Genomic DNA, 18579 nt, shown 5'->3' on the forward strand with positions numbered 1-18579 from the left:
TTGAAACGATGACTAAATTGAAGTTCGGTAAGAGCGAGCATCCCATACACTTAAAAAGCATATTGCTTTGTTCAGGTCGATATTTCGCAGTCACTCAGCGATAGTTTCTCCACGAGCGACAATGTGACTTAAGAGGGATTTTTTAAAGGGTGATTTTTTAAGCGCTATAGGAAAGTTTTTCAAAAAAACACGTAAATTCAGAAAAATGCATGAAATTTTTATTTAAATCGATAGTACAGTAATTTAATGTTTCAAGATTATTTCATGCAAATGTTGACAGCGACTGCGCTTCAAATGGTCCACCCGCTTAGTCCAATTTTGGCATACTCTTTCCAATGTTTCGCCCGCTATCTCACATATAAATGCTTTAATGTTGTCTTCCAATGCGTTAATTGAAGCAGGCTTGTCTGAATAGACATGAGCTTTAACATAGTCCCACAAAAAATAATCTAAAGGCGTTATATCGTACGATCTGTGTCTCGAACGTGAAATAAAATGTTCACCAAACTCGCCTCTCAACAAGTCCATTGTTACGCGTGCTGTGTGGCATGTGGCCACGTCTTGCTGAAACCACATGTCATGCAAGTCAAGCTCTTGCATTTTGGGCAAAAAAAAGTTGGATATCATATCACGGTAGCGCTCACCATTCACAGTTACGTTACGATTCGCAGCATCTTTGAAGAAGTACGGTCCAATGATACCTCCAGCCCATAAACCGCACCAAACTGTGACCTTTCTGGATACATTGATAGCTCTTGCAATTCTCTGACTGATCTTCACTCCAAAATCGACAATTATGCTTATTTACGTACCCATTGATCCAAAAATGAGCTTCGTCGCTGAACACAATTTTTCGATAAAAAAGTTGGTATTCGGCCAACTTTCCAAGAGCCCATTCACCAAAAATTCTGCGTTGCGGTAGGTCGTTCGGCTTCAATTCTTGCACCAGCAAAATTTTCCACGTTGTTGAGTAACAGAAGCCCAATTGCTGCGAACGGCGATGAATGGATAATTGATGGTCATCATTAACACTGGCCGATACAGCTGCGATATTTTCTTCAGTTCGCACTCTATGTAAGCGTGTTGGTGGTTTGATGTCCAATAATGTAAATTTGGTTGTAAATTTAGTCACAATAGCTTGAATAGCCGCTTCATTGGGTCGATTAAACTGATCATGAAATGGAAGAAGCGCGCGATAAACTTTCTTAACAGAACACACATTTTTATAATAAAATTCAATGATTTGCAAGCGTTGTTCGTTTGTAAGACGATTCATGGTTAAATTATAGACCAAACTGAAGATGTTTGACAGTGAAACAAAACACGAAACGTGAGTCAACTGCTCAAACCAACTGTTGAAAAAGATAATAGCTAAAAAATCACCCGTTATATTAGAGCCTTACAGTTTGGAGGGAAGCACATTATCGATATTTGGCCGTCGTAGCTCTATAACTCGCCGTCTTTGGGATGGCATGGATCATTATCAATAATAAGTGCTTTTTCAGAAAGATTTTACGATCGAAATAACTCTTTTACTTGCTTATTTACTTATTAACAATTTTTGATTAAAACGGGATTATTGGTTTCGACAAGAAATTAAAATACCTCTGGAACAAACTATTTTTCAAATAAAGCTAAGGTCATCCAAGCAATTTTATTTCCTTTGTAGACAACAGGCATATCAGTAAAAAAATTTAATGAACCCGGATTCGCCGATTTGCCAATAATCATTGTTTTAGTTTTATGATTTCCAGCGGCATTTTTACAAGCAAGAAACATTATTCTCTCCTTACTGATCTTATGCACCGTAGCCGAGATATCTTTTGAGCGCACGCGTAAGAGCTTCCAAAATAAGTCAAGCTCATTCGCATTGTATATCTGCTCTTTTGTCAAAATTAAGTCCATAAAAGTTTTGTTAAATTTGTCCAAAAATGGGTTCATGGATAATTTTCTTATTTGATAATTTTTCTCCGCAAATTTTTAGCCATCGTATTCCATGCCACTTATTAATGTTTGCAACAAACCATTGCTAGAGTTCAAGCCTCCAGACTTCTTGAATTTTGGTATGTAAAACTTGGCTTTCTCTTTTATCATATCACTTGTAATTGGTATGTTTTTGGCCCTTTGTTTCGCAAACAAACTGAACATCGCCTTTTCCATATTTGGAAACTCGAGAAATCTTGAGAGTTTCTTAATGAGTATTTCCCCTACATTAGTTCAGCTGATTCAATTCAAAAAATGTCATTACCAGAATTCCATTGACGGTACTTCCCCGAGCTTTATACTCAAAAACAATAATGTTGCAAGTATTGAGGCAAACATTTTCTAATGTTGCAAGAAATGAGTAGGCAATGAAAAGAAAAATATATTGTAAGTATCGTACTGTATACATATATAAATATACACCGTTTGATTTGCATCATTTTGATTTTTTAGAAAACGCAAGCTTATAAGTGGCGATGATTGCTGTGAGGAGATCTTTAGTGACTCCATTTTTTTCACTAAAAGTTAGAAAATATCAATCTTATTATAAAATTTATGACAAAATCACAAATGAGCGATTCCATGTCAAATGACCCAAGTATTTTGCCGTAGATTTTTCTGAAAATTGATTTATTTGTTAATTTGAGTACAAAGTATTTTAAAAAAATTAAAAAAAAAAAACGATTTCAGTGTTGAAAATTTTTGTATCGAGTGTTTTAAAGTAAAATATCTTCGGTTATTTTAAGCATTTTTATAATTTTTTATTTTTAACATTTTTTTTTTAATTTTTTTGATTTTTTTTTGTAATTTGAAAAACAAGTTTCACTGCGCAATTGATGTGGAGGACGAAAAGTAAGTACACATAGTAACAAATGTTTTAAAGTGAAATATCTTCGGTACTTCTCAACATTTTTATAATTTTATTGAAAAATTTTATTTTTTTGAAAAAAAAAACCTTTTTTTTTAATTTTGGGATTGTTTTTAATTTTGTTATTGTAATATTCAGTATAGTTTCTTTACGTGTATTTTGCAACCGACCTGCAGAATAACATTCAAAGTCGTATCATTTATATCTATACAGGTTGGTCCATATAGCGGTTGTTTTTTAATCAATTATTTTGGTAGTGACTGCTCTTTCACGCGGGAAATCTCAACGGAAAGTCAGTTTCATACATATTTCCGCGGAACGAAATGAATGGCTTCATAACTTGAACAACATTGGAAAATATTGCAATTTTTTTTCCAAAGCCAAAGCAGTGCGTTTATTGAAGACAAGTCAAAATCACCTTTTCCATGTTAACAAGCAAAATTGCTATACCTGTGTATGTATTGACCATCCTCAGAGCGTGAGAGTTTGGAGGGGAGGCCCATTTTTCTTCGAAAAGGTTGCTGAAAACAGCATTTTGGTCAACGTTGAGCTCTACAGAGTCTTGATAAACGACCTTGTGTGGCTGGAAATCGAAGACATGCACTTCGACTATTTTTGATTGCAGCAAAATGTTGCGCCATGCCACACGGCTCAAGCACACTAAGATCGGTAATCTGGTTATCAGCCATTTCGACGATGCCAACTGGCCAACCCGGAGTTGCAATTTGACGCCGTTAGACTTTTTTGTGGGGTGACGTGAAGGATCGATGCTATGCGGAAAATCCATTAATGATCCAGACGCTTAAGGCGAATACTGAGTAAGGCCTTGGAAAATTAGGGTACCAGGATGCGTTACTGTGAAGCCAGCTGACACAGTCATATGTCAAATGCCTACACTTTCGAATAAACCATTAGTATACAAGAATAAATTGATTTTTTAATTACTTGAATTTTTAAAAAGAAACCACTGTATGGACCACCGTCGACATGCATAGTTACCACACTGCACAGTGCTTGCTCCCATGTGTGAAAAATAAAAAATTAAAAGCTTCGAAATTCCCAAATTAATGTTAAAATCTCATAGAGAGGAACGCGAACTCAATTTAAATTATCTGTTTCACCTCAGAAGTGAACACATCCTCAGTATCCTATTTACGCGTCAACAAAGGTAACCGCAACTCCATTGTTCTGTTTGTTATTTCTTAGAGCTCGGTGTGTGAAAAGTGTTAATGATATGTGTTGCCGAGGAAAAAGATATGTACCTTGAGGTATTTTTAATTATCTAAATCCTTTTATACTTTACTGAATTTTCCTAATGTGCCTAAGTACAGAGTACAAGGTGAAGTCCAAAATAAACAAGACTGGCGTCATAAACATGTTTTTGATGGCGCCATATTTTTAATGAGTTTGTCCGTTCGAAGTTGCATCCCTAGCGGACTTCCAGTGAATGCTTGGTGACATTCGTATCAGCGGAAGCGAGGTTATTGCGTCAAAAGTGTCAGTATGTTTATGTCATCGGTACCAAAATGAGTTTCGAATAAAGAGCTAATATTAAATTTTGTTTTAAAATCGGTAAAGCGTTTATCGAAATATTTGAATAGATGAAAAAAGTTTATGGCGATGATTGTCTATGGGGGCGTCCATAAATTACGTGAGGTGTTTTTTCAATTTTCTGAACCTCCCTCCCCCCCTGATGAGATGTCGTGAGATTTTATTCAACCCCCTCGCCCATCCCCCAATCTCACGTGAGATTTTTCAAAATGTGGGTTTCTTATGTAAACGCGTTAGATTGTTATTGTAAAAAGAAAAAAAAATTGCTTCGTGCTTTTATTTACGACTAGTTAAGACTAGTAATCAATATTGCTGAGAGTTTAAGTGTAATAAAAATTTAACAATACGAGTAGAAAACTTAAATCGTAACTACTGCGATTAAAAACAGAATATCTACTCTAATTCAGTCCATGGAGAATCATGCGCGGTTTCAAGAGAGACTATTGGGACCAACATGTCCATATGATTTTCAGTAAAATCATCTGCTCCTTCAACTTCGTTCTGATCTAGCGATTCTAAGCCGTTGACGCTTGCGCACAGTAACTCATTAGCTCGTCTTGCGACAATCCGTGAGGGTCGCACTTTGCGGTACATACGCGCTTGATTAGCTGGTGCAATGTGAGCTGCTCGCCTGTGCTCTGCAGCTCTTGTGATAGATGCGAAGTAAATACCGCATGTACTGCAGCATATTTTCTCTAAATCACGTATACTTGGGCAATAGACATCATAAGGCGTGCTGATAAAGGCATTCAGCGGTTTAATCGGTAAGCGTATTAGAAATGGAGCAAATGACTTTCTGTCATGTTCTTTAAAGTCCGGAATTATCAAACGTCAATCAACCTAAGTGATAGGGTATGGAGGTGGCAGAAAACGGTCGTGAAGAATCATATGCAGATCACTCCGGCGTGGGCTGCAGCAGTTCCGATCATCGCATTTCACAACCTAAAAAAAAAATTAAAAACAATTTCCTTTTGTAACTCTTAATAAAAATTTATTGACATTATTGACGCTCGTTAAAAAACTAAAAAAAAAAAAAAAAAAAAATTGGCACGCATAAAAATTTGATATGAATCAACTGCAATGTACCAGGAGTAAATATTGGCTCTCTCTAAACAAAGAAGGTTGGAACCTGTCCGTGTGTCGCTGCCACTCAGCTCGTTCGCTCTTGTTCATCGAGTCGCGCGTTCGGCTGATAGTGGCGCGAAAGCAAACGAAGGGCTACACTGTACCGTAAATTCAGATTAAATTGAGCTATTTGGTATAAAACAAATATGGTGGTTTGACAGCAGTAATGTATAACGTCGAGGTATGAATGAAATTATTTTCTTTCGAACGAATTAGTGAATGATTTTAATCATGCTACGATTACGCTAAGATTAAATCTTAAACATGTACAATCTGGATAATGGACCAAAATAGTATAATTTTTTTTTGTTTTATTCAGAAAAAAAAAATTGCGTGATATTTGCCGAGACCGCCCTCTCTCTCCAACGTAAGATTAGATGAGATGTTACTCGACCCCCTCCCCCCTTAAACATCTCACGTAATTTATGGACGCCCCCTATCTCGTGCTAGAGTTCATGAGTGGTTTACACGTTTCAAAGATGGTTGTGACGACATAAATGACAATGAACATACGGGCCGCCCAAGATCAGTAATCACCGAAAACTCCATCGAACTTGTTCGTAAATTTATTGAAAATGAACCGAAATCATCGTTGAAATTCATGGAATCGGAGTTGAATATCTCAAAAACATCGATTTATCACATTTTAACTGATCAATTGGGTTTACGAAAGGTCTGTGCACGTTTCATTCGGCACAAGTTAACTGAGGACTAAAAATTCCTCAGAATACAACATTCGAAAGACCTCATTAAAGAGTCGAGAAAATACTAGAACTTCCTTTAGAAGATTTTAACTGGTGATGAAACGTGGATTTAAAAGTGAGAAAAATAGCTGATCGCAAAGTCAAAATAAAAACGAATTAAAAATTGCGATTTGCAATTTATAAAGGAATGCCCTTCATCTGGCAGCGATGATGTAATGGAAAAAATTACAAGATGAAATCATGTGATCCGAAGCGCGTTATTTTGCATTTTATTTGCTTAATTTTATTTTTATTTTAAAATTTTGTGATTTTTCCGGCTAACAATTTAATCAGCTGTTCCTAAAACTTGCAAATTGTTACAGGTTTTGCTTTCATGTACTTTGTTTGATAGTTTTCTCTCGAATTCTCGGAAATTAAGTTACTGGATAATTTGTGCAGGAACAGACCTATTGCCTTAACTTAAATCACGTTTATCCGCTCCTATGGCAAACAAGTGCATGACCTGGTCTCAGGCGTCAAATGCACCCAAGGGGCAAAGCGGCTATCGCATAAATCAAGAAGAAGAAGAAATTTGCCATTTTTTTGGCATCATAATTAATTTTTCATTAAAATTACTTTTTCCCCATATTTAAGCTAACATATTTACAAAAATGTAATATGCGAATAAAGGAAAATTCCAAATTCACATAGGACAGGTAAAAAAAGCAGTTCATTAAAGAAGTTTGCAACGGGTCCACAAATTGTAATGGTGTATATTTATTGTTTCTTTATTGTAAAATTGTACAAATTTCAATATTATTTGGATTTTAATATGTATAATATATTAATATGCATAGAATTAAGTTTAAAAACAATTGGTGTTAATCATAGAAAACTCTTAGGGCTAATGGGTAATTCTCACATTTACACTAAAATTATTGTAACAACATTGCATACAATCATAAATAAGTTTGCATATGTATTAATGCGCATTTAGTTTCGCTTCGATGAATTGATTAGGTATTTACAGCAGTGCGTGAGTAGATGCTTTTCGCCGGACGATGAAGAGTTGCTATGATGTGCAGCCATAGCTCCAGCTTCTCGGGTGTAGATATCCAAGCCATATTGACCCTCTTCGGGAAAGCTGTGAAACATTTGAGTAATCAGAGTTCACGTTAATTACCACGTCTACTATGGGCTTGCATATATTGTATAATATATACGAAGTTGTTGTTTGTTTTTTTTTTTTATTTGTTTATTCTGCTACTTACTTTATTATGAATGTCACAATGTCGTCCAAGGTGCTGTGCGTCACGTACTTAGAGAGTTTCTTCTCTTCAATTCCGTTCTTGTGCAGTGTGGCCATAAAATCTGTCAGCGGACGTGACATGCGAAACTGAAGGTCCAAACCTCGCCCGGCAAATATAAGTGGATCCTGAAAATATCAAACATTGATTCGGTTTTTATTTTGAGTGTTTAAGGTAAGTATTTACAATTACTCGTTTACCTGGTGAGTTATTGGTATTAATCCAAAAAGCCGTGTCGCTTTGGTTGGCCCCCATTCCCCACTTGCGCAATCCGGCAATGGTACCATCACTGTTTGTAATTCTTCACAGCATATCTGAAGATACAAAAGAAGTAAAATGTATATATGTATTCAAGTATAAATTAATCATAAAGCCTCTCATTTTCGCCAAGCGTTAGCAAGTGGCAATTAGTATAAATAAACATATCTTAGCAATGCTGGAAAGGGTTGTGTAAAATTACATTTGTTTGTAGAATAGTGAGCCGGTGTTAATTTTGAATAAAATACAATTTTTTAGGAAACTATTGTCATTTCTCTTTATTATGATAAAGACCACGAAATGCAAATAGTTCCTCATCTAAAGGGTGGTTAAGTTTCAAGGGCCAGTGTTGATTTTGAATAAAATACAATTTTTTAGGAAATTATTATCATTTCTCTTTATTATGATAATATTGGTATGACTCAATTATGTACGGAATAAAATATTGGCCAAATGGCCGCCACGGCATCGGCGGCATACCCCCATCCGATAGTCTAAATTTTCGATGACGCTGAGGCATAATTGAGGTTCTATGCCGTTAATGTGTCGAATTATCTCATTCTTTATCTCTTGAATTGTTGCTGGATTTTCAACGTACACCTTTTCTTTCAAATTACCCCAAAGAAAGAAGTCCAACGGTGTCGTTGACGTTTAGGTGTAGTTCACATTCAACATCGGCCCTTGAAATTTAATCACCCTTTACCAGTTTTATGAGGTATAACCGTACTTGCTAGCGCCGAATCTTGTTCGACGACTTTGTTGTTGATTTTGCATGCAAATTTTCGGCAAGTGAGCAGAGCTCAGAGATAGCGAGTAGAGAAATGGCGAATAGAAGACGCCTTTTGTTTGAAGCCACCTAACTCACAAGCGACATGCTTAGGCCAGTGCTTCTAAGTATAAGTATTATATTTTTTACTAGTCAAAAGGCTCGTCCTACGACGGAATCAAACCACTTTTCATACTTTCCAGCGGAATGCTTTAGAAACTATTGAAATTACTTAACAATTTGACACACAAATTATTATAATAACGCAGTGCAACCAAATCATATGCAACGTTGGATTCAAGAGACATTCTTTTTTATTCACTACCCACTAGAATTTCGAAAAAAAATGATATTTTTTCATGTTATGATAGTTCATACTTTCAAAAATATACTTGTAAATTTTTACATTGAATTTCTTTGTAGTTTAGACGTTACAGCCCTTTAAAACGAAACCGCTTTGGAGTATGACGCCCAGGTATAAGCGTGTTTTCTCGAAACTATTTTTTCCGATGTTGCTCTCTGGTCAAAATAATGAGACACGTATTTTTTTGTTTGACCGAAAAAGTTTTTTTTCAAGATTTATCGGCTCAAAATCGATTTTTTTAATTATATAAGAAATTTTTTTTTAATTGATCAAAACTTGGTCAAAAATGAACCGATTTTAATGATTCAAAAAAGTAGTTGAAAACTTTTTATTTTGCAAAAAACAAAAAGTGCGACATTTTTTCGAAATTCAATATTTCAAAAAGAGTATTTTTTTTTAACTTTTTCCAAATCAAGAGGTCACCTCAAGCTTCACCTTCAAGCTGAATGCCCAGTTGCTAAAATCAGTTGTTTTTAAGTAATGAATTTTTGAGTAAAAAGCTGTTTCCCACTTTTTGTTTTTTGCAAAATTAAACATTTTCAACTACTTTTGTGCTATTGTTTGTACATGAAGTCGCTCGTGCAAGTAAGGACGATCATTTAGAACCCAGAATCATTAAAATCGGTTCATTTTTGACTAAGTTTTGATCAATTAAAAAAAAATTTCTTATATAATTAAAAAAATCGATTTTGAGCCTAAAAACGAAATTGCCGATAAATCTTGAAATAATTTTTTTTCGGGCAAACAAAAAAATACGTGTCTCATGATTTTGACAAGAGAGCATCATATTTGAGTTACATCTAAATCGGGAAACATGTCCCGAATAGCCCGGTTGAATTGAAGTGGAAAGCATCACCCAATGATTGGAATCTAAGTACCCTCTGCCCTATCTATAAGAAGGGCGATTCCACTGCTTGCCTAATTATTATCACACTATAAATCTTCTCAGTATTGTTTACGAAACCTGTAAAATAGCGCAAAAAAAACAAGTTCCACATGGATAAAATAATCGATATATCCGAAAAATGGAAACAAATTTTTGATTAAAGTGGTGATATCATTTTTATAATAAAACGTGACAAAGTTGTTAATTTTTGCTCAAATTGACACCGTAAGGCCTGGTAACTCGTGAGTTTTTTAAGTGTACGAGTGTACGTCGGAAAAAAAACTCACGTTCATCCCTTATACATTTTGATATTTAATTTCAACTAATTTTCAATAAAAACATAGTTCGTTCTTCAACAAAAGCTCATAAATCAGCATTTCAAACTTTGTGCAAAATTTAAGAAAATTCATCAAAATTATTGATTTTGTAATCAGAATATTTCGAAAACTTTTGAGTATGTAGTTTTATCCCCATCAAATTTTAGTGTAATAAAATGAAAGTTTGAAGCGCTCAAATATCGGGTTTTAAATGGACAAAATGTTAGAAAAAAAAATTCTACAAAATCAAAACTGAATTCCCACATAATTGCACCGCAATTGGATGATAATTGTTTTATAGCGTAAACAGACGGGGGCACGGGGGCGTTAATGACACTGACAGACCGTTGTTACGCGGATAAGTGAACTGCTGATTTGTTGGAAAGCCCTGTCAGTAAAAGATGGACCACAGGCGACAAATAAGGGTATCAGGTGCCCTGATACTAAAAAATAATTATTTATTTAAAAAAATCTTAACTTGCTATTTCTCAAACTGCTCCGAAATATTAAAACAATTAATGTAAATAATAAATAAAATATAAATAATAGTCATTTTTAGGCAATGTTTCCATGCAAGATTTTCCTAATCCTCTTAAATTATGAAAATTAAGTCTAATTGTCAATCCTCATTAGTTGCACTTAATTCCTGAGATAATCCTAATTAAGTCGTTAATCCCGATTAACGTTATCGTCTGTCTAGTCTATTAGTGTTCTTAACACTATGTAATCCAAAAAAACTCATTATTAAATCAAAAAAAGGTATCACGCAAACTTCTTAATTTAAGCAGAGGGGCCTTATGTGCTTTTACTGGGCCATTTGTTGTGTTGCAAGAGTGCACATTTTTTATGTTTTATATGAATAATTTAAATTTTTATAACCAAAATTTGGTGTGTGAAAATTTCCTGGACTACCAAGGAATATCAGGTAGATAAGGAGAGGAACATCGGAAAACGGAAACTTATGAAATAAATGTAGTAAAATGTACCGCATCCTTACCTTAAATTTACAAACAGATTTAAATTTCATAGGTTCGCCTGTTAGATATTCTTGGGGCGTAACTGCATTAGCAAAGATGTCCAGTAGAAAGGCGCCGGAACATGGCGCATGAACACGAAAGGCTACAATATTTCCAATGACCGATTGCATAACAAAACGCTTTAGAGAGACACCGTCGTAGGAGTCCTCGTCGCTGTCGTAAAACTTCAGATTGTAGTGAAAAATCAGGCAGCTCTGCATATCTGTAGGCATAGCAATACGAACTGTGGCTGCACCTGTGGATTGGTGTTTCAGTACGGCTGATAAGAAACTAATAAAATCAAAAAATTGCAAAACTCACCCGTGTCATCAGTGAAAACTACGGCTCCATAGCCCTCATCCGCGAAGTGTAATCCGTAGCGGAAGAAAAGCGAACGCACAAATGGTAGATTTTCGAATTCATGCAGAGTTATGGGTCTTTTAAGTAGTTGCCACTCTTCTTGTAGGGGGAAAAACTCGTAGATGAATTCTCGTGGATCCGTCAGGAAATAGTGATCATCATATTCATATCTGTCGAGACATACAATAATTAATGTTTTTCAATCGTGTGCGTACGTTTATATGCATGTGTAATCACCTTAAGCTGTCATTCTTCCCACGACCGGTCTTGGGCGCTTCCTTTGCGTTGACCAAATGTCGAGCGCCCCAATTGCATTGTACGAAGCGCCATGCTCCTGCTACGTATACAGCATTCCAAGAGTTGCGGAATCGAGAATCCTGGAATTTGACACCTGGCTGGTATCCCGCACTTTTCGAATAGCCTTTGATCACTACACAGTGCAGACCGGCGTAGCTGCAGAGACGCTTAAACAGTACATGGTAGCTTTCTGTGCCGTATTTGATACCCCGCAGTAAACCCATTGGCGTATCCCCACGCAAGTCATCATCGAAATGCATTGCATTCAAGTTTTTAACAGTTATCCAACGGAAAATTGTTCGAGCTTTTTCAATGTCTGTGGTGCATCGACCGACTAGCTGTCGTACCAAGTCCGTAAAAGTCTTCTGATCCTCTTGAGCCACCTAGAAATCAAAAAAATTAAAATTAAACATTTTTATTCTCGCCAATATGCAGTTAATTTGGAGTTAATAGCTCACCGATATTGCAATGCGATCGACATCTTCGAATTCAATGGGATCGGTATATATTTGGAATTTGCTAACAGCAGGAGGAGCTGGTACTGGTGCCACCATGGGATATTCTAGGGGGACGGCTCCTTCGTCAAATTCATCATCTAGAAATATGCTCTCATTTTGCATATATTCCGAACGACGCGCACTGATCAACTCCAACATTTCACTCGATTGACGATCTACCAATGCAGCTGTTTCATATCTTTCGTGCTCCAGCATTTTTCGGGTAATACTTTCTTTCTTTTTACTGCGTCGCAGTGTCATATTCTTTTCTAGATCTTCTTTTTGCTGTTCGTGCCGTAGCGTCAGCATATTCTGTTCATCGCGATTGCGCCGCGAAGTGGATAGTTCCTTTTCGAACTTGTGTGTGAGACGCTGCAGCTCGCGCTCCCATTCGTCTTGGAATTCGGATTGTATTTTACGATCCTCCTCCTCCCGTTTACGTGCAAATTTTCGGTATAAATCATCTTCCTCCTTGCGATGTTTCATCTCAAGATGTGCTTGCTCCTCGCGTGCCTATTTTGTGTAATTAACCAAAAACCGGCATGCACAAGCGAATGAGCAAAAATCAAGTAATTTTATATAGTAAATAATACATGTATGTATGCAAATTTATTTTGAAAATACTTATGGAAACGCTGGAGTTATATTTATATACAACATTACATTACATTTTAGGTATTTGAATCCACCATATCCAATTTTCTTTAATTCACCAGAAAATAATATTTAAAAATAGGTGACTACCATTAAATTACCACGCCGCCGTAGCCGAATGGGTTGGTGCGTGACTACCATTCGGAATTCAGAGAGAGAACGTCGGTTCGAATCTCGGTGAAACACCAAAATTAAGAAAAAGTTTTTTCTAATAGCGGTCGCCCCTTGGCAGGCAATGGCAAACCTCCGAGTGTATTTCTGTCATGAAAAAGCTCCTCATAAAAAAATATCTGTCTTTCGGAGTCGACTTGAAACTGTTGATCTCTCCATTTGTGGAACAACATCAAGACGCACACCACAAATATAAGGAGGATCTCGGCCAAACACCAAAAAAGGGTGTACGCGTCAATTATATATATATATATATATATATTGGTGTATATATGTATATATATATATATATAATAGGACTATGAATAAGTTCGTGCGGTTTTACAACAGATGGCGTAACTTGATTATTATTCCATCGATCCACATTTCCAAACATTCATTGGAGAGCTACTGTCGTAAGGCACAAACGTCAGTATAAGTTTTTTATTTGAAGCGTAAACAACAATATTTTTACCACACTTGAAAATGTCGAATTTCGTGCCAAATAATGTGTTTTTGCGGGGAATTCTTCTTCATTATTTTAATATGAAGAAAAAAGCAGCCGAAAGTCATCGTATCTTGGTGGAAGTTTATGGTGAGCATGCTCTATCTGAGCGAACGTGCCAGAAGTGGTTTGCACGCTTTAAAAGTGGTGATTTTGGCTTGGAAGACGAAGAACGCGAGGGTGCGCCGCCAAAGTTCATGGATACCGAATTGGAGGAATTGCTCGATCAAGATCCGGCTCAAACGCAAGAAGAGGTTGCAAAAACTTTGGGAGTTGATCAATCAACCATTTCCAAACGTTTAAAAGCCATGGGAATGATCCGAAAGGTAGGCCATTGGGTGCCGTATGAATTGAAGCCAAGAGACGTTGAACGCCGTTTTATGGCATGCGAACAACTGCTTCAACGGCACAAAAGAAAGGGTTTTTTGCATCGAATTGTGACTGGCGATGAAAAGTGGGTCCATTACGACAATCCAAAACGTCGGGCAACGTATGGATACCCTGGCCATGCTTCAACATCGACGTCGGCGCAGAATATTCATGGCCTGAAGGTTATGCTGTGTATCTGGTGGGACCAGCTGGGTGTTGTGTATTATGAGCTACTGAAACCGAATGAAACGATTACGGGGGATGTCTACCGACGACAATTGATGCGTTTGAGCCGAGCACTGCGAGAAAAACGGCCGCAATACGCCGATAGACACGACAAAGTTATTTTGCAACATGACAATGCTCGGCCACATGTTGCACAAGTGGTCAAAACATACTTAGAAACGCTCAAATGGGATGTCCTACCCCACCCGCCGTATAGTCCAGACCTTGCGCCATCCGATTACTATCTCTTCCGATCGATGCAACATGGCCTGGCTGACCAGCACTTCCGTAATTACGATGAAGTCAAAAAATGGATCGATTCGTGGATTGCGGCAAAACCGACCGAATTTTTCACAAAGGGAATCCGTGAATTGCCAGAAAGATGGGAAAAAGTAGTAGTAAGCGATGGACAATATTTTGAATATTAAATTTGTAACCATTTTACGTCAATAAAGTTTCAAATTTCGAAAAAACCCGCACGAACTTATTCATAGTCCTATAAATACATACATACCAACATATGTATGTATGTAACCTACATGTACATGGGTACATGTTATCAAGTACAAGTAATACCGAGTAGTCAGTCATAATAGAGGCAAATGGTATACTGAATTTAAACCAGTTAGGTTAGGTTAGGTTATAAAGGAGATGAAGAACATCTAAATTGTTTGGATGAAACATATTTGAATAGGTTATTTAATAATAGAATCACGGTTACAAAGTGAATGGCTTGACAATATATGGTACCTGGTCGGAAAGACTGCTTACGGTTCTGTACTGATGGTTTAAAGCTTGACGATAGAGTTGGCTTTGGCGTCTGCTGTAAGAAGCCAAAATTTAGCTTTTCGGCTCGTCTTCCTAATCACTGTAGCGTATTTCAGGCTGAAATTCAAGCCATTAATGAAACAGTTGGCTGGTTAGGCCAAGCTATATATTTTTTGATAGCCAAGCGGCGATTTATCTCTTGGTAAGGCTGTCACAGTGTCGGGAATCTCTTATTCCCATTATCTCTTACATTTAATATGGATATCAGGGCATAGTGACATACAAGGAAATCGTAAGGCAGACAAATTAGCGCGAGAGGGCACTACCGATCGCCTCTCTCTTGTTATGGAGATGGTAGGTATACCTCTCTCAACCTACAAACTGCGCGCTAAAAGTCGCATTGTCACTTAAGCCGACACGAGATGCATTGATAGTCTGACCTATACCGCTACAAAAAACATTTCGCCTTCCCTGCCACCGATGACTTTAGAGATATAAGAGTCAGCCAGATCAATGGTTTTGCACTAAAACAAAATGGTATCTTGAGGAGTGGCAGGCAAACTGCTACTGTGGCATCACAATGAATCGAGAACGGTCTAAATGGATCGGAACGGCCGCTTACAGCTTGGGTGTTTGGCCGAGCTCTTCCTTTTAGCTATTTGTGGTGTACATCTGCTTGCTGTTATTCCACAAATGGAGTGACCTACAGTTTTAAGCAGACTTCGAACGGCAAATATATTTTTGAGAAGCTGTTTCAAGGCAGAAATACACACGGAGATTTGCCGTTGCCTGCCGAGGGGCGACCGTTATTAGAAAAAACTGTTTCTATGATTTTGGTGTTTCATGCACGGATATTTGAACCTACGCACTTCCAAATGGTAGTCACGCGCCAACCCATTCGGCTACGCTGGCTTGGACACGTAGAAAGAATGCCAGAATAAGAGCACCAAGACGAGTCTTTGAGGACCCCGTATAGGAAGCGGACTAAGGGCAGACCAAGGAAGAGATGGGTAGATGCAGTAATTTATGATCTCACAGAGATGAACGTACATACAAATTTGGTGGCGCTTAGTATCGGACCGAGAAATCTGGAGGAAGATAGTTGCGGAAGTAGTGGTTCATCCAGGACTGTCATGCTAAGGAAGAAAGAAAAGTGGCGCTTTCAATGAACTAAATCAAAGCTCTAGGCTTTGCTTAAGGTTAAAAGATTAAGAAAACCTTAGGTGCCTTGTTTAAATCTACCAGTATCGATCCACTGAAAGATTTTTAGCGATTTAAATTATATTATTCTTCAAGAGTGCGCGTAAAATAGCCCTTGGCCCAAATCAAATACCGAATATCTGCAATTCGTTATTTAAGTAAATTTTACTACATTAAAAAATGGTTTCAGTAATTTCTTGGAAACAGTAGCTTACTCATATGCACGTTGGATTCCTTTCTCTATTTCCCACCTTCTAAATTGTCCCTTGCCCTCTCCTACTGCATTTGCTGATGCGCATTGTTAACTTAGCTAATTATAATTTTTTGCTTGAGTGGGTTGCAGTAGTCGGAGTAGTATTGCAACGGCTTGCACCAACGGTTTGCCTAGGGTATTCCGGCACTTGTTCTACAGTTTTTATGTTTGGTTGAATTACTTAGTATTAGTCCGCGACTGCCAGTGGGACTACTACTGACTGCGCCATACTGGACGCGGACTGTGCGCGTGCGTATGCCAGCCATTGAGTGAGGTTGCAAATATGTTCGTATATCGCAGCCACTGCATTGTTGGCTAGTTGCATTCATGCGAATTGACTCTGTAGCAAATAAACAGTTAATAAAAATAGCAACATAGAATAATGGTAACTGTTGTTCCTGTTGCTGCTGCTGTGTTAGTCTGCCAATCAGTCAGTCAGGCAGTGAAGCGTTAGTTTACCCCAAATAGGTCGAGCCATGTATGTGAATAACGGGTTTTCACATAGGCCCAACATTGCTTTTTGTTTTTTAGTAAGGTGCAACGTTGTGGATTTTTGATTTATTGCTGAAATGCAGTTACTATTTTTTTAAATTTAAACTAATATATCAAATCTTTTTCAAGAAATCTTTACTTAGGTTGTTATGTCTTTAACTATGTAATAAATGTAAATAATAAATTTATAATTCTTTTAAACAAGTCAGTTGTTGATCGCTGAGAATTCGGCATGTAACTTCTAATTTAAGAATTACAATAGCCAGTCGTAGCGGAAAAAATTGATACGATATAAATGGAGAAATATTTTGTGGAGAAATGGAGTAATATTTTACGGAGGGATAAATCCAGAATCGTACAAGAGGATCTCGCCAATATGTGTGCCGACCTGCCAATTCCGGGTACAACATAAAAACCCCAACCAAAACTATTAAACATGGAGTGTCATTAGCTCAAGTATTAAGATTTGGGCATGTTTTTCATTTTATGGAGTTGGACCGATAGACTGGATAAAGGAAACCATGGATCGTATTTTGTACGTTCGAATTATGGAGGAAATCATGCTACCGTATGCTCGCGTGGAAATGCCACTGCTTTGGATTCTCCAACAGCAGAATAATCCAAAGCGTATCAGCAAGTTGGTATAGCAGTGGATTCAGAGAAATCAATTTGAGATTATGGAATGCCCTGCACAGTCTTCAGACCTCAATCCAATAGAGATTTGTGGTGTGATGTGAAGAAGGCAGTTGCTGATGCTCATCCAACAAATAATAATCAGCTTTGGGTAACAGTAGAGCGGACACGGAAGTAGATGTCTTAGGAACAATGTGGAAATCTCGATATGTTGTGGTAATATCGAACAAAGGATAGGTGACTAAATGCAAATTATTATTATAATTGTCTTTCCTTTAAATCTGATCTTTAATTTATTTTAAAGGTTTTTTTTATTCAAGAAAATCATACTACCTATATACAAGAGTTCTTATGAAATTTAATTTTAATGGCGATATAGTTTTCTAAGTGTATTTTCCTGATTTTATTGTTAACAGTCAGAATTCCTTAAAGCAAAAAAAATAAAAGTATTTAACATAAAAAAATCTTATTTCTTCTTCATTTCTTTCCCACTGTGTGGGAACAGCTGTATATCAATGTACGATGTATGATACCTTGTTTTTTTTGGTGCATCGACTTTTATGTTTACAATACTGGAATTATTTTCTATGCATACAAATTCTTCATAGACCGAACATATTATATAAACAGTCTCCCTGACTTTGTGACAGCCACTTCAGCCTAAACTCAATGATTCAAGAGATAAAAGTAGCCAATGGGAGATAAAGGAAATTATGATGATGAAACCACTCTGATCTCGATCCTTCTTCTTGTTTTTAGGTACAAACTTTAAAAGTAAAAGGTAAACAAACGGGCCCTCATGACTTTATAGTACAATACTTTTTGGGTTCTAAAAAGTTCGTTTTCAAATGCCCCCGACATCCTATTTGCAATCTCATTATCAGTAGTAGCCGAGCTCAGCAAAGCGCGCCAGTCGTTTCGTTCACATGCTAACCGACGCCAATTGGAAATTCTAAGCTAAACCAAGCTTTTCTCTACTTGCCACATCGCTGTGGAGGTCTTTCTCTTTCCTCGCGCATCGAATCGAAGCTTTCCGAAGCCGCGAATCTAAA

At 37.1% G+C, this 18579-nt stretch overlaps 1 protein-coding gene across 10 annotated transcripts in view; it reads right to left on the reverse strand.

The window, feature by feature from the left end:
• Positions 1–6958: 6958 nt before the first annotated feature.
• LOC128866970 (hillarin) overlaps positions 6959–18579 on the reverse strand; it is a 58046-nt gene continuing 46425 nt past the window's right edge. For all 10 annotated transcript variants that reach the window (XM_054108052.1, XM_054108051.1, XM_054108049.1 and 7 more), the window contains exons 6-12: positions 12240–12791; positions 11722–12164; positions 11446–11654; positions 11106–11380; positions 7718–7831; positions 7482–7645; positions 6959–7354 (exon numbers count right to left, since the gene is read on the reverse strand). In XM_054108052.1, the coding sequence (XP_053964027.1) occupies positions 7204–7354; positions 7482–7645; positions 7718–7831; positions 11106–11380; positions 11446–11654; positions 11722–12164; positions 12240–12791 (1908 nt within the window). In that variant the 3' untranslated portion in view covers positions 6959–7203. The remainder of the gene's footprint in view (positions 7355–7481; positions 7646–7717; positions 7832–11105; positions 11381–11445; positions 11655–11721; positions 12165–12239; positions 12792–18579) is intronic.

Source organism: Anastrepha ludens, chromosome 6, assembly GCF_028408465.1.
Source record: "Anastrepha ludens isolate Willacy chromosome 6, idAnaLude1.1, whole genome shotgun sequence".
Lineage (NCBI taxonomy): Eukaryota > Metazoa > Arthropoda > Insecta > Diptera > Tephritidae > Anastrepha > Anastrepha ludens.